General features: G+C 37.3%; 6 protein-coding genes across 6 annotated transcripts; 1 reads left to right on the plus strand and 5 right to left on the minus strand.

The window, feature by feature from the left end:
* Positions 1-472, minus strand: LOC133860969 (auxin-responsive protein SAUR23-like). Its single transcript, XM_062296655.1, has one exon. It carries the CDS (start codon positions 394-396, stop codon positions 91-93), a length of 306 nt encoding a protein of 101 aa, XP_062152639.1. The 5' UTR covers positions 397-472; the 3' UTR covers positions 1-90.
* A 589-nt stretch (positions 473-1061) lies between these two features.
* Positions 1062-1796, plus strand: LOC133860967 (auxin-induced protein 15A-like). Its single transcript, XM_062296653.1, has one exon. It carries the CDS (start codon positions 1282-1284, stop codon positions 1585-1587), a length of 306 nt encoding a protein of 101 aa, XP_062152637.1. The 5' UTR covers positions 1062-1281; the 3' UTR covers positions 1588-1796.
* A 2523-nt stretch (positions 1797-4319) lies between these two features.
* Positions 4320-5056, minus strand: LOC133860971 (auxin-induced protein 15A-like). Its single transcript, XM_062296657.1, has one exon. It carries the CDS (start codon positions 4779-4781, stop codon positions 4479-4481), a length of 303 nt encoding a protein of 100 aa, XP_062152641.1. The 5' UTR covers positions 4782-5056; the 3' UTR covers positions 4320-4478.
* Positions 5057-6533: 1477 nt separating this feature from the next.
* On the minus strand, positions 6534-7614 carry LOC133860970 (auxin-responsive protein SAUR21-like). The gene has a single exon (XM_062296656.1). It carries the CDS (start codon positions 7382-7384, stop codon positions 7082-7084), a length of 303 nt encoding a protein of 100 aa, XP_062152640.1. The 5' UTR covers positions 7385-7614; the 3' UTR covers positions 6534-7081.
* A 1767-nt stretch (positions 7615-9381) lies between these two features.
* On the minus strand, positions 9382-9999 carry LOC133860968 (auxin-responsive protein SAUR21-like). The gene has a single exon (XM_062296654.1). The coding sequence runs from the start codon at positions 9851-9853 to the stop codon at positions 9548-9550; it is 306 nt and encodes a 101-aa protein (XP_062152638.1). The 5' UTR covers positions 9854-9999; the 3' UTR covers positions 9382-9547.
* Positions 10000-11095: 1096 nt separating this feature from the next.
* On the minus strand, positions 11096-12101 carry LOC133861826 (auxin-responsive protein SAUR21-like). Its single transcript, XM_062297644.1, has one exon. The coding sequence runs from the start codon at positions 11840-11842 to the stop codon at positions 11561-11563; it is 282 nt and encodes a 93-aa protein (XP_062153628.1). The 5' UTR covers positions 11843-12101; the 3' UTR covers positions 11096-11560.
* Between the last annotated feature and the right edge of the window lie 945 nt (positions 12102-13046).

Below are 13046 nucleotides of genomic sequence, written 5' to 3' on the forward strand. Positions count from 1 at the left end.
TGAGAGAAACTGCAATGATTCAATTGAAACAGAGAATATACATGGATTTACAAAAAATGGCACTGCTCTTTTAAATTAGTGCCGGCGGTATTACAAGAATTGATGTAAGCGAGAAGTGAGATCAATGAAGAGGTCTTCACTGCAGGGAATTGTGAGGCCACCCATTGGATGATCAAATCCAAATTCTTCCTCAGCCTTGCCTAACAATTCTTGAAATGAAGGCTGGTTCAGAAGTGATACTGGAACTACGAACCGCTTCTTTTCGCTCTCTCCAACGTATATTGCAAGATGGCCTTTTGGAACATCCATAAATGATGAAGCTGCTTTCTTTGCAAATGTGTTTGACTGACGGAGAATGTTCTTAGCATTAATAACACCAGGCAAACGAATAGCCATTGCTATCTGCCCAGAAAGATTGCGAAGATCACAAATGAAAAGGGAGAAGAAAGTAAAGGATTTGAGAGCAGAGGACGTGAGGACTTGGTTTGGATATGGAATGATATGTGTATATATTTATATAGCTGATTCATGATTGGTTAGTGTGTGAAAGTCTCTGAAATGAGGAGTGAGTGGTGTAGAGGCACTTGGGTGGGGATCATTTGTTTGAGACATATGCATTTGAAGGATCACATGGATCTGTCTTGCAAGTTCCAACTCATCGTCAAGGACATGTTTGTGATCGAGACATTAAAGTTGAAAGACATTCTGGGCATGCTTTTCTGGGAGAACCACCTACAAAGGGCCCCAGTTGAAATCAAGGATAAGTGGATTGGAGCAACTTCTCAACATCTGGCTCTGTGTGCGTTAAAGTGTCTGAAATGTGGAGTGAGTGGTGTTGTGGCACGTGGGTCTGAGATATTTGAAGGATCACATGGACATGTCCTCCAACTCATTGTCAAGAACCTGGCAGTGGTTGAGATATATCTGTTGGACCACATTTTACTGTTTTGTCTTTGATTTTAACTTGGTCCCTTGTAGTTGTAGGTTGCTCCAAGAAATATAAAGCCTCAATCACTACCATGTTGTTGAGATGGAAGACAGTCCATGTGATCCTTCAAATGCTTGTGTCTTTCAAATGCCTCTACACCACTCACTCCACATGTAAGAGACTTTCACAAGTTAGTCATATCTATTATCTATATATACATACACGTAACACATCATTCCATAGCCAAACTCAAGTCGATCTTCACATCCTCTGCTATCAAATCCTTTACTTTCTCTTCCCTTTTTGTTTCTGATCTTCACTACCTTTTCCAGAAACAACATACATAGATAGCAATGGCTATTCGTTTGCCTGGTATTACACATGCTAAGCACATTCTTCGCCGATCAAACTCATTTGCAAAGAAAGCAGCTTCAACATTTACAGATGTTCCAAAAGGCCACCTTGCAATATACGTTGGAGAGAGCGAAAAGAAGCGATTCATAGTTCCAGTATCACTTCTGAACCAGCCTTCATTTCAAGAATTGCTAGGCATGGCTGAGGAAGAATTTGGATTTGATCATCCAATGGGAGGTCTCACAATTCCCTGCAGCCAAGATTTCTTCATTGGTCTCACTTCTTGCTTACATGAATTGTTGTAATACATAAACAAGCAGTGCCAATTTTGTAAATCCATGTATATTCTTCATTTGTTTTTAGCAGAAGAAGAGATGGGGATTAACTACCTATCCTGAGTTTTTCTAATCGAATTATTGCAGTTTCTCTTACACCCTTCTCACATTCTCCTCAGTTTAAATTGATCTTTTCATTCTGTGATATTTCAAGCCCCTTAAATTTTGTTTGATTTGCATGTTTGTCTATGGATAATAGTCTACCTAATGGGCATTGATTTGATGGTTTCTTCTACTATCTGCCACAATCTTGTCTCCTTCAAAAGAATGAGCAACCTTCTTGGAAATTTGTATGAAATCGACAAGAAAAAGTATATTTTTTAATGGAAAACCAAACACAAAGTTAAGACCTTTCAAAATTTTAACTTGCTCACTTATATTTTTCCTCAAATTTTATCATGGATCCTTATTTTTTGTTCTCAGTACCTGTAGATCTCAAAATATTTATTAATCAATTGATTGAATAACAGTGCTGTCTAAAGTTATGAAGATTAAATCTCAACGGCAAACTTGTAATTTAGAATAGGTAGCTTTACCTTGCTCTTACTCAATAGGTATTAGCCTAAAAGAGTCAAAAGACTGCACCTGAATTTTATCTCCTATTTTCCACCGTGACAGTTTGATAAGTAGTATATTCATTTTCATTTTCATGGTTTTCCTAGGATTCAGATATAATGCAGATTTAGAATCAATTCATCAATATTGGTCTTGGGAGGAGAATCTTCCAAAGCAATTATCCAAAAATTTTTAACCGGGTGAAAAGATTATCTGCAGATCTTGTGTGTGGCTCTCGTTTATTTTTTATTTGATACCACATCAAATTATAGCATCTGTTAATACATTAATTCAGAATCAATGGAATAAACAAGACACATGTGCAATAGATTTTCATAGGAGGTGTGCAAATAATATTATGCTGAGAAGAAATGACCCAAGTTAAACTTTGAATCATCCTACAACAGGTAGGTAAATTTATTAGGATTGCACAATGAGGTAGCCCTCCCTTCCCTTCAATTCCTTATTCCTCATGTGAACAGGAATAGATCATAAATCTCTAGTATAAAATAAAAAGATTTTAGGTTTAATTACCTTCCCCCCTTGAACTACCAGCCATTGTCAATATGCCCTCATGAACTGACACTCTCACCAGAAGAGAGTATTGAACTACCATTTACATAGCAAAACCCTCATTCCGTTAAGGAATCTTGTTAAATCGGATGGAATATTATATTTTTAGACATTAAATTTTGTTTAAAGACAGAAATACCTCAAACAATAATTTAATAAAAATATCAAACCTAATATATATTTTTTTCAAAAAAAAGAAAGAAAAAAAGAGAGGGGGTGGCTGCCATCGAGGGAGAAGGGGGATGGCTGCCACTGAGGGGGAGAAGGGGTGGCCTGCGAGCCACCCCGAAACTTGGGGGTGGCCACGCGCCACCCTTGAGCAAGCCGACCACCTCTGGGGTGGCTCGCCGCCACCCCGAAACCTAGGGGTGGCTTTCGAGCCACCCTTAAAGGTGGCTCCGGCTACCTTCGAACCTAAGGGTGGTTGCACGGACATCCCCAGGTTCCTCTAGGTTGGCTCACGAGCCACCCTGGATGAAACCCAAGGGTGGGGTAGAGCCACCCCTAGAGGTGGCTGCGCGGCCACCCTATAGGCCCGGCGGCCACCTCCAGGTTCGGAGGTGGCCGGAGCCACCTTTAGGGGTGTCTTGAAGGCCACCCCCAGCTTATGAGATGGCCGCGCGCCACCCCCGGGTTGCATCTAGGGTGGCCCGCGCGGCCACCCCTAGGTTCTGGGGTGGCTCGCAAGCCACCCCCCTCCCCTTAAGGGGGTAGCTGCCACCAGCAGCCGGCCCCTTTCTTTCCTTTTTTTAAAATTTTTTTTATTTGTTTTTATTTTGAGGGTATATGTAAATTTTCATTTTAAGTTAGGGTATTTGAGTCTTTTAATGAAGATAACTGATGAAATGGGGGTTTTAATATGTAAATGGTAGTTCAATGTTCTCTTCTGGTAAGGGTGTTATAGTTCATGAAGGTATATTGACAATAGTTGGTAGTTTATGAAAGGAAAAGGTAATTACCCCAAGATTTTACCAATCATGGTAACTATATGTCTCCTTAAAAATTGTTAACTATTTATCCTAAATTACCCCAAGATTTTACCAATCATGGTAACTATATGCCTCCTTAAAAATTGTTAACTATTTATCCTAAAGGCATATCATATGAGAGTCTAATTTGGTCCCCAACAACATATTTCTTGTGAATAATTTCTTCACAAGAATATATAACTCGGGTTCAAGCTAATCTCTGAAATTTAGGCTTTTGATAAGCTAGTAATCCATAAGCCTATAGTTTATCCTTTTGATAAGCCAATAAATAACATTTCGAAACAGCTTCCTAACACAAAATTGATAAAGTTCAAATTTGTTTATGATAGGATGTGGTGCAAACCAAAACCTGGCTCAGTTTTGATGATTTCATCATTTGGTTTTAATTGAACTTTGTGTACAATGGAGAAACTTTCTTGAGTACTTGAAAAAAATTGTTATAATAAACTGCTGAAGATGACCCTTACATAAGAAAGCTGCATAGACTATCATCCATAGAAAACATGCAAAATTAAATTAAATAAAAGGGCTTAGAAATATTATAGAATCTTAAAGAGATCAATTTAAACTGAAAGGTAATCCCAGTTTTACATTTGTTAGAAGAATGTTAGAGAAACTGCGAGAATTCTATTTGTAGCATTTTTAGTGGTTAATCAACCCCCACCACTTCTTCTGCCTAGAATAAATAAAGAATACGCATGGATTTACAAAACTGTCTCTGCTATTCTTTTTTAGTGCTGCGTATCAGAATTCATGTAAGCTAGAAGTGAGATCAATGAAGATGTCTTCACTGCAAGGAATTGTGAGACCACCCATTGGATGATAGAATCCAAATTCCTCCTTAGCCTTGTTTAGCAATTCTTGAAATGAAGGCTGGTTCAAGAATGATATGGGAACTACAAATCGCTTCTTTTCACTCTCTCCAACATATACTGCTAGGTAGCCTTTTGGAACATCAGCAAATCTTGAAGCTGCTTGCTTTGCAAATGAGTTTGACCGGCGGAGAATGTGCTTAGCATGTGTAATACCAGGTAAACGAATAGCCATTTCTGTCTATCTGTATTATTGCTATGAAAGATGGTGAAGATTACAAATGAAAGCTGAAAAGGGAGAAGAAAGTAAGTGTTTGATATCAGAGGATCTGAGACTTGATCTGGCTGTGAAAGGATATCTTCATATATATAACTATAGATGAGTAGTGTGTTAAGTCCCTGAAATGTGGAGCGAGTGGTGTAAAGGGATCCAGGTGGGGTTGGTGAGAGACATATCATTTGAAGGATCACATGGACATGTCTTTCTACTCATCATGAAGAAATTGGTAGTGATTGAGACTTTGGAACACGCTGAGCACAAGCCACAAGCATTTGTTGGGAGAACAACCTACAAGGGACCCTGTTGAAAGCAAAGATATGTGGATTGGAGAAAAATTTGCACTAACTGGCTGACCTCCCGCTATGAAAGACAGGGTTAGACATATAGTTGGGACCAGAGAAAGTCTCCAAGATCATGCAAACCTAACTCGTATCTTTACAACAAGTTTAACCTCAATGAAATCTGGATGTTGGGGAAAAGAAAAGTTATCTGTATCAGCAAATACTCTGCAGATTTTCTCAACGGAGTAAAAAAATATTCATTTGTGTTTAAAAATGAAAATGAAAATGAAATTTCCAACTGTTAGAAACATGAGAATACATTGATGATCAGGGATTGAGGTGAGGAAAGGAAATGTAGTCATTGCCTCACAACCTAATTTACCGACATTTTCTTAATTTTCCTTTATCCAATGAGTTTGAGGACAAACCCCCATGGAGAGCACATGAAGTATGTCCTACAAGTAGTCATAGCTGGAGCAACCCTACATATCTCAAACAAGTATTGCATTGTAAGTGATGAAAATTTTAGGTGCCGACTCTCGCAAAACAAGTTTCTTTTCTTTTCTCCTTGTTTTTGTTCACTTTTGTTTTGATCTCATAATCTATTAGGATTGTCGAGACTATGCGAACTAGTAAAAATTAAAGAGAAAATGGAGAGAAAACTTAGGGAACTCACGTGGTTCGGCAGTGTGCCTATGCCTACAGGAACAAGTGGCTAATTTCACCTCTAGACTCCACCTGTCTAGCCTTTATAGTAGAGACCACTATAACTTCAAATATTAGCCACCATTTCTGACATAATCAAAGTAAGAAATATTAACAACCTCGGCCTCATAAGATTGAGTTCCTCTGGTCATTTACAGATAAGCCTTTCAAGGGTCACTTCTTTAGCAAAAAAAACACATCTAAAATTAAACATTTGTTTCAACTGCATCTGTTGAATATTACGCTGATAGACTCCTTAGAATGGACCAAATTCTTTTAACTAGATTGAAACATTAGAAAGTGAAAACACATAACAATGGATCAAAGACTTGAGAAAATGTTGATTCCTCTTAGTTAATTAGTATTTGTGAATAGGCAAAATGTGAATTCAATTATTAAAAGAAGAAGATGACGATAAGAATCAACGCTCCATTTGTTAAAATTTTTTATTTTTGTCTTTTATTTTCTCTTCTCAAAACAAAAATATTAACAAATAACCAAAATACAAAACATTCATAAAAATATAAAAACAGTTTTCACATTTATGTTACATCATAACACTTTTTCAAATAAAAAACAATAACGGTGCCAAAACACATTAACAAACAAAGCCGTTATATTCAATGGTATATAACAATGTAGGTTTTGAAAAAAGTAAGCCTTGATCACAATCTGAAACAAATTAGGAGCCAAGGCATTAAACAATACATAAAAATAGAACTTCTATGCAAAATATTTGCATGAAAATCTTTGATTCCCAACTTTTGTTATAAAAGAAAAAGAATTTTACAATGATTTGTGAAATAATTCAAAATTGAAAAGATGGATTCTTGGGTCAATGTTGTTCTCGACACTACTCATTATCATGTCTTTCATTTCTCTATTGATCTACCCAGATTACAAGTAGTAACTGAAGGCTTATCTGCGTGGGATTTTATGAGAACCACACGTAGGATGATCCAACTGAAACTCTTTCTTGGCCTTAAAGTGAAAGATATATCGGGTATGAAGTTGGAACCATGAAGAACCTCCTCTGAGCTTCTACACATTGTCTTTAAATATGTGGCCTCTTGAGCCCTCCACATCTGCTGGAAAATCTGCTTGGCCTGAACAGTGAAGGCAAATGGACTTGTTCTCAGATACTACAGTACCTTCTGCTTAGCAACTTTCTCAGCCGAGTGTGCATTTGCCAACTTTCTCCTTCTCCAAAAAGAGATGGAGTGCATGAGTTTACAAATCTGTTTTGCTGGTTGATCTCGGCTCCATGTATCACAATCTGTTTAAGCGAGAAGTGAGATCAGTAAGAACCTCTTCTCTGCAAGGAATTGTTAGACCACCCATTGGATGATCAAACCCAAATTCTTCTGCCGCCTCATTTAACAATTTCTGAAATGAAGGCTCATTTAGGTATGACATAGGTAGAATGAATCTCTTCTTCTGGTACTCACCAACATAGACTGCAAAGTAACCTTTCGGAACAATTTTAGTTGTGAAAGCTGCTTCTTTGCCGCTTAGAAAGGACCGGCGGACAACTTGCATAACATGCATAATAGTAGGAACTCGAATAGCCATTTCTGTAAAAGCTTGACCTTCAGAAATGGCTTTGGAGAAAAAGGTGGATAAATGTTTATTAGGGGAGATAAGTGGACTTGATTTGGCTGTTGGAATAACATGTATGTGTATATATAGATGAAAGGAGGGATGGGAAAATCTCTGAAAATGTGAGTATGAGTATAGTGGGGTATTGGTGAGAGACAAAGGACTTTGAAGGATCACATGGTTTTGTCTTCCAACTCATTATCGAGAACTTGGTGCTGGTGGAAATTATACTTCAAGGAAGACCTTATGTCCAACAATTTCTGGGGTGGTAACCTATAAGGGGACCCCACTTGAAGTTAAGAGAAGGAGTTATCATGTTATGTGGTCAGCATTGTCAATTGGAGTAAGTCTTAAAGGATGATCTAACATTAGGGACTGTCAATGGACATTTTTCAAGAGGGATCATATGGTTTTGCCTCTCTAAGTTTCATAAATTTTAATGCTCTATTCTGTATGTTGTTATTCATCAATCATGGCCTGTAACATAACAGAGCAAACTACAGACCCCACATTCCCTATTTACACTCCATTCGGGTTAAACCAACCGACCTGTTGGACCAAATATTAACTAGTAGGGACAAATATGTGGACCAGGAACATATCAAATTCCACACAAACAATTTATCACTTCATGTGAAGATGTTGCTTAATACAAAAAGCAAAAGAATTGGAGAGAAAGTGAGTGGGCCCTGAATCTGAAAGGATGATTGATTAGGAAAACCAAACCACCCTAGCATGTTATGTTGTAGATGATTCTAACATCTCAATGAGCTATGTATCTGATGAAGAAAGTTTTTAATTCTATTTGGTCAATGCAGGAGTTTCTATTGGTGGACCATTACCAGATAATCCACAATGATCAACTATAACAGACTTCACCTTCAAGATATATACTAAATGCCTAAGATGTGTGATTTTAATGATTGGATTGAATGCTAAGTGATGACCATGGCTGATATAGATGAAAAAGTTCCTAGACCATCACGTCAAGGACAATATCAGCTGAGTCATTCATGTTTTTTAATTCCTTCAAAACACAATTCTAATTATAAACCACTAGGTCCAACTAAGGGAGAAAATTATGTAGAATCATTCTTTAACAAAAAAAATTGTGGAGAAAAAGCGGAATCAATAGAAAAAAAGGGACAAGAGACTTTGGGGTGGTTTGGCCTTAGAGGCTTATATCCACTACTTGAAATATTCCTAAGGGCTATGTTATGCTCTTATTGACTTGATGATTTTACAATTCAAATAGCACCTATTTATAGGAGAAATGTGGTATGTGGAGTGAATGCAAATAAGGTAATCAAATCACTAAGATTTGCTTACAATCACATACATGTAAACATTCTAATAAGGAAAGAACAGAGCATCTCATTCATTAGCTTCCATGCCTTACAGAATCACCGGGGCTACAGTGCTATAGACTACATTCCAAAGCAAATCCCAAGTTTCACTTGGCCTGTGCTAGCACCCAACCTGATATCACAAATGCCACCCCATCTGGTTTGAAAATTAAGTTCAAATTTGGGAAGTGAAATATTAGAGTGTCAGAGGCCTCCACACGTTGAGATATCATTGAACTCCGTTAGAAGAGTTATTAGGGTCTGTGAGAGTCAACAAATGAAATTGCCTTGATTTCCATTATTAAAAAAAAATAATAATAATAAAAAAAAAAAATTTGGTTAAATCACTAACTATTCCAAAAACTTAAACTAATAGGAAATAATGAATTTAATAATTTAATTAATATTTTAACGCTCCCCTCAACAAGTGAAACCCAACACGTAGAATATTTAACTGAAATGAAATGGGATAAACTATAGAGTTAGAATTCAAACTTATTGCATTTGCTATATACCATGTAAATCACTAAGTAACTTATCCCAAAAGCTTAAGCTAATAGAAATTGTAAATTTAATTCTTTAAGTAATATTTTAACAAAAAATAAACAATAGACACTGATTATGTATAAAAAATAAAATTGCAATGATTGTATTTAACAATTTCCTCAAATGGAAAGATTTTTTTTTCCTGCCAAATAGCAGAAAACAAGAAAAAAAAAAAAGGTTCTACAACATGTTGTCTATGTCCTGCTATACAAAATTGCCTCAGTGGTAGTTTGAGCGCATTCTCTTATGAGCCACTCAAGCGAGAAGTGACATCAATGAAAGTGTCTACTCTACAGGGAATAGTCAAACCACCCATTGGATGATTAAACTCGAATTCTTCTTCAGCCTTTCTTAGCAAATCTTGAAATGAAGGTTGGTTTAAGTAGGACACGGGAACCACAAATCTTTGTTTCTGCTTCTCTCCAACATAAACAGCAAGGAAGCCTCTTGGTACATCTGAAGATGTTGAAGCTGCTCTAGATGCAGTCAAAGTAGACATCCGGACAATTTGCTTAGCAAGAGTAACAACCGGCAAACGAATTACTCCCATGGTTTTGTGTTTATATGTATTTTCAGAATAGAATGAAGAAAGAGATCCTAGAGGATTTGTTCTTTCAAGAAAAGCTATCAATAGAGAATATTGTGAAGGCTTGAGTTGGTTGTAAGCATAGATAGATGTGTATTTATAGATGAAAATGGTATGTGGGAAATCCTCTAAAATTCGATGTGTGTGGCCAAGAGGCATTTGTTGGGATTATGTAATTAGGACATATATCATGAGCCTATCACATGGTTCTGTCTGCCAACTAATCAGCACAGGTTGGCCTGAAAAACTTTGTGTTAATATGTTGATAAACACTATGCCCTACAACTTTCAAGATAAGCCAATGAAGGACCAGCAAGAGATTGGAAGAAAAGCTGGATATTCATGTTGATATGAGAGAAAAACTAAGCTACCATTGGACAGAGGACAAGCTTAAGACATGTGGTGGTGTATGTTCATTTTTGAAGGGACAATAAATAAGTAGGATGGATGATGAAATAGTAAAGGCCAGTTACAATAGGAAGGTAAAATATTTAAAAAGGAGAAGTAAAGCTTTGAAGAGGGTTCTAAGGGGGAAGTTCAAGAAAGCCATGGATGTGAAAGATTTCCCTTCCAAGATTCAGTTCACCCAATTTCAGATGATAATCTCTGTCCAAATGAACTGACTTCAACATCTCTTCCTCCTGCTTCTCATCCCACAAACCAAACCTAGGATGTAAACTAAGAAATGAGAATGCAGTCTACTCAAGGCCTATTTTGATCATATAAACCAGCAATAATGTCTGTTAACAAATGATCTCTTATCTCCTGTCCTTGTTTAACCACAAAACTCTATGCTATAATATTAATTAAATGATTAATTTTATTATTTCCTCTCATCTTAAGCTTTTATAATAAGTGGTAATATAATATGGTATCAGAGTAAAGGCCCTGACTTAATACTCTATGATGTGTAGTCTTCCATTATGGACTGCACTTTTTGTTCATGTCAATTAAGGGACCAAGCAAGGATTCCACTTCCCTTGTCAAATGGTAGACATCAAATTGGCACTCTAGTCGCAGATAGCCAGCCTATGCACATGAGGTTGCAGATAATGTAATGCAATGGCAATCCAATTAAGTCCAATGTCCAAATATTAATGCATTAGCTCCTCTGCATTTTACAATCAAAGTCATTATGAAAGCTTGTATGACATTTCCGCCAAAGAGAACGATTTATATGTAAGAAAGAAAGGTATTGTATTTTATATATTTGCATGGAGAGTTTACTACTAAACTTCATTGCAGAAAAATGCAAAATTTTACAATGAATAATGGAATAACCCAAATCTCTTAATTCAAAATTGAAGAGACAGAGTTTGGTCAATGGTGTCAAACAGTTCATGTTTAACAGACCACAATTTTCATGTCTGTCTCGATTGCGAGCCACTACCAGTGCCTAGAACTAAAAGATGCTTGTAGAATTGGAACTCCTCCTGGTGGGCTTCTCCAATGTGCACAGCATTGGCCTTCTGATAGATCATGACCTTGAGTCATCTGCACTCATTGGAGAATGTGCTTAACCTGAATGATCCTGGGCGAATGGATTCCCAGACTGTTATTTTCTTGAGAAACTTCAGTGATTCCTGTCATGTGGGTGGACATTTCCTGCTCTGTCCCTTCTGCCATAGAGAAGAAATGTGTCGAGTCTGATCAAGCTTAGTGCGCCCTGCACTAAAATGCATTTAAGCGAGAAGTGAGAGTGATGAAGATGTCTTCCCTGCAGGGAATTGTGAGACCACCCATCGGATGATCAAACCCAAATTCTTCCTCAGCCTCGCTTAGCAATTCTTGAAAGGAAGGCTCATTCAGGTATGATATGGGTACCAGAAATCGCTTCTTATGGTCCTCTCCAACATATACTGCAAAGTAGCCTTTCGGAACACTTTTAGCAAGACCAGAAACAGACCTGCAAACAATCCTCTTAGCGTGCATTATACCAGACAGAAGAGCCATTTGTGTTTCTATTATGACTTTGGAAGAGGCTGTAGTTCACAAATGACTTGGGAGAAGGAAGGAAATATTTGTTACAAGAGGATACTGAGGAAATGATCTGGCTGTGGAATATGTCTAAATCGTGTCTGTATTTATAGATGGAAGGTTGTCTAAGAAAATCTCTGAAATGTGTGTGAGTGGTGTGGAGGCAATCTGGTGGGAATTAGTCAGAAAAACAAGCACTCGAAGGATCACATGGTGATGTCCTCAAAATCATCATAGATAAATTGGTAGTGAATGAGACTGTATAGTTGGTGGAGGACATTATGACCAACCATTGTTTTCTTGGAGAACAAACAACAACGGACCCACTTGAAATCAAAGAGATATCTGATATGAACCAGGGAAAATTCCTGTGGACACAAATTGGATATGGAAGCCTTGGAAGGACATGCTTGAGACATGTAGGTCTTTTATTTTTGACAGAAATATACTTCAGACTTTCTTCACCATGTGGTCCATGTTAGAATGACCATAAACCTTAGAAATGTAAAACTCAATATTACACTTCAAACTGTAAAAAATACAAAAAATCAGTGGATATCTACAATTACAAACAAAACTTTGGAGGCAGAAGACAAGTGCATTTAATAACATGTTGTGGGCCAAAATCAGCAGCATTGGTTGCTTTAGTGCATTGGCCACACGGGATACCCTTGTGAAGAGCATGCATTTTGTTGCTACAGTACTAAGACAAACCCCTGTGAAGAGCACAAGTGTCCTACGGGTAGTCCCCATAGAAAGCCAACCATTCAAACTACACAACCAAATTTCCATTGCGACTGGGGAAATTATTGTAAACATGATTCACAGACATCTCAAACTTGGAAGTGAAATGTTATTTCATATTCTATGGTACATCTCCTGTCCATCATCCATCATTTGTTCAAATCAACGATTACTAAGGGCTCTAACCATATTTCGATTTGTGATTAATTTATAGGATCTGTAGGACCCACATGAAAATGAACTGAGATAGATGTAAGATATACCACAATATATGAAACAGAATATCTCTAAAATATATATCCAAACATTCTTAGAATCTAACTCGAGGCCCTCTAAGCATCTCAATATTCCAATGATCCATGCAACCGTGTCAGCATATGCGCTTGGCTTTCTATTAGTGAATAAGGTAGGCAGGTGCCATCTAATCCTTCAAATT

The sequence above is a fragment of the Alnus glutinosa genome, chromosome 2, assembly GCF_958979055.1.
Source record: "Alnus glutinosa chromosome 2, dhAlnGlut1.1, whole genome shotgun sequence".
In the NCBI taxonomy this organism is placed as follows: domain Eukaryota; kingdom Viridiplantae; phylum Streptophyta; class Magnoliopsida; order Fagales; family Betulaceae; genus Alnus; species Alnus glutinosa.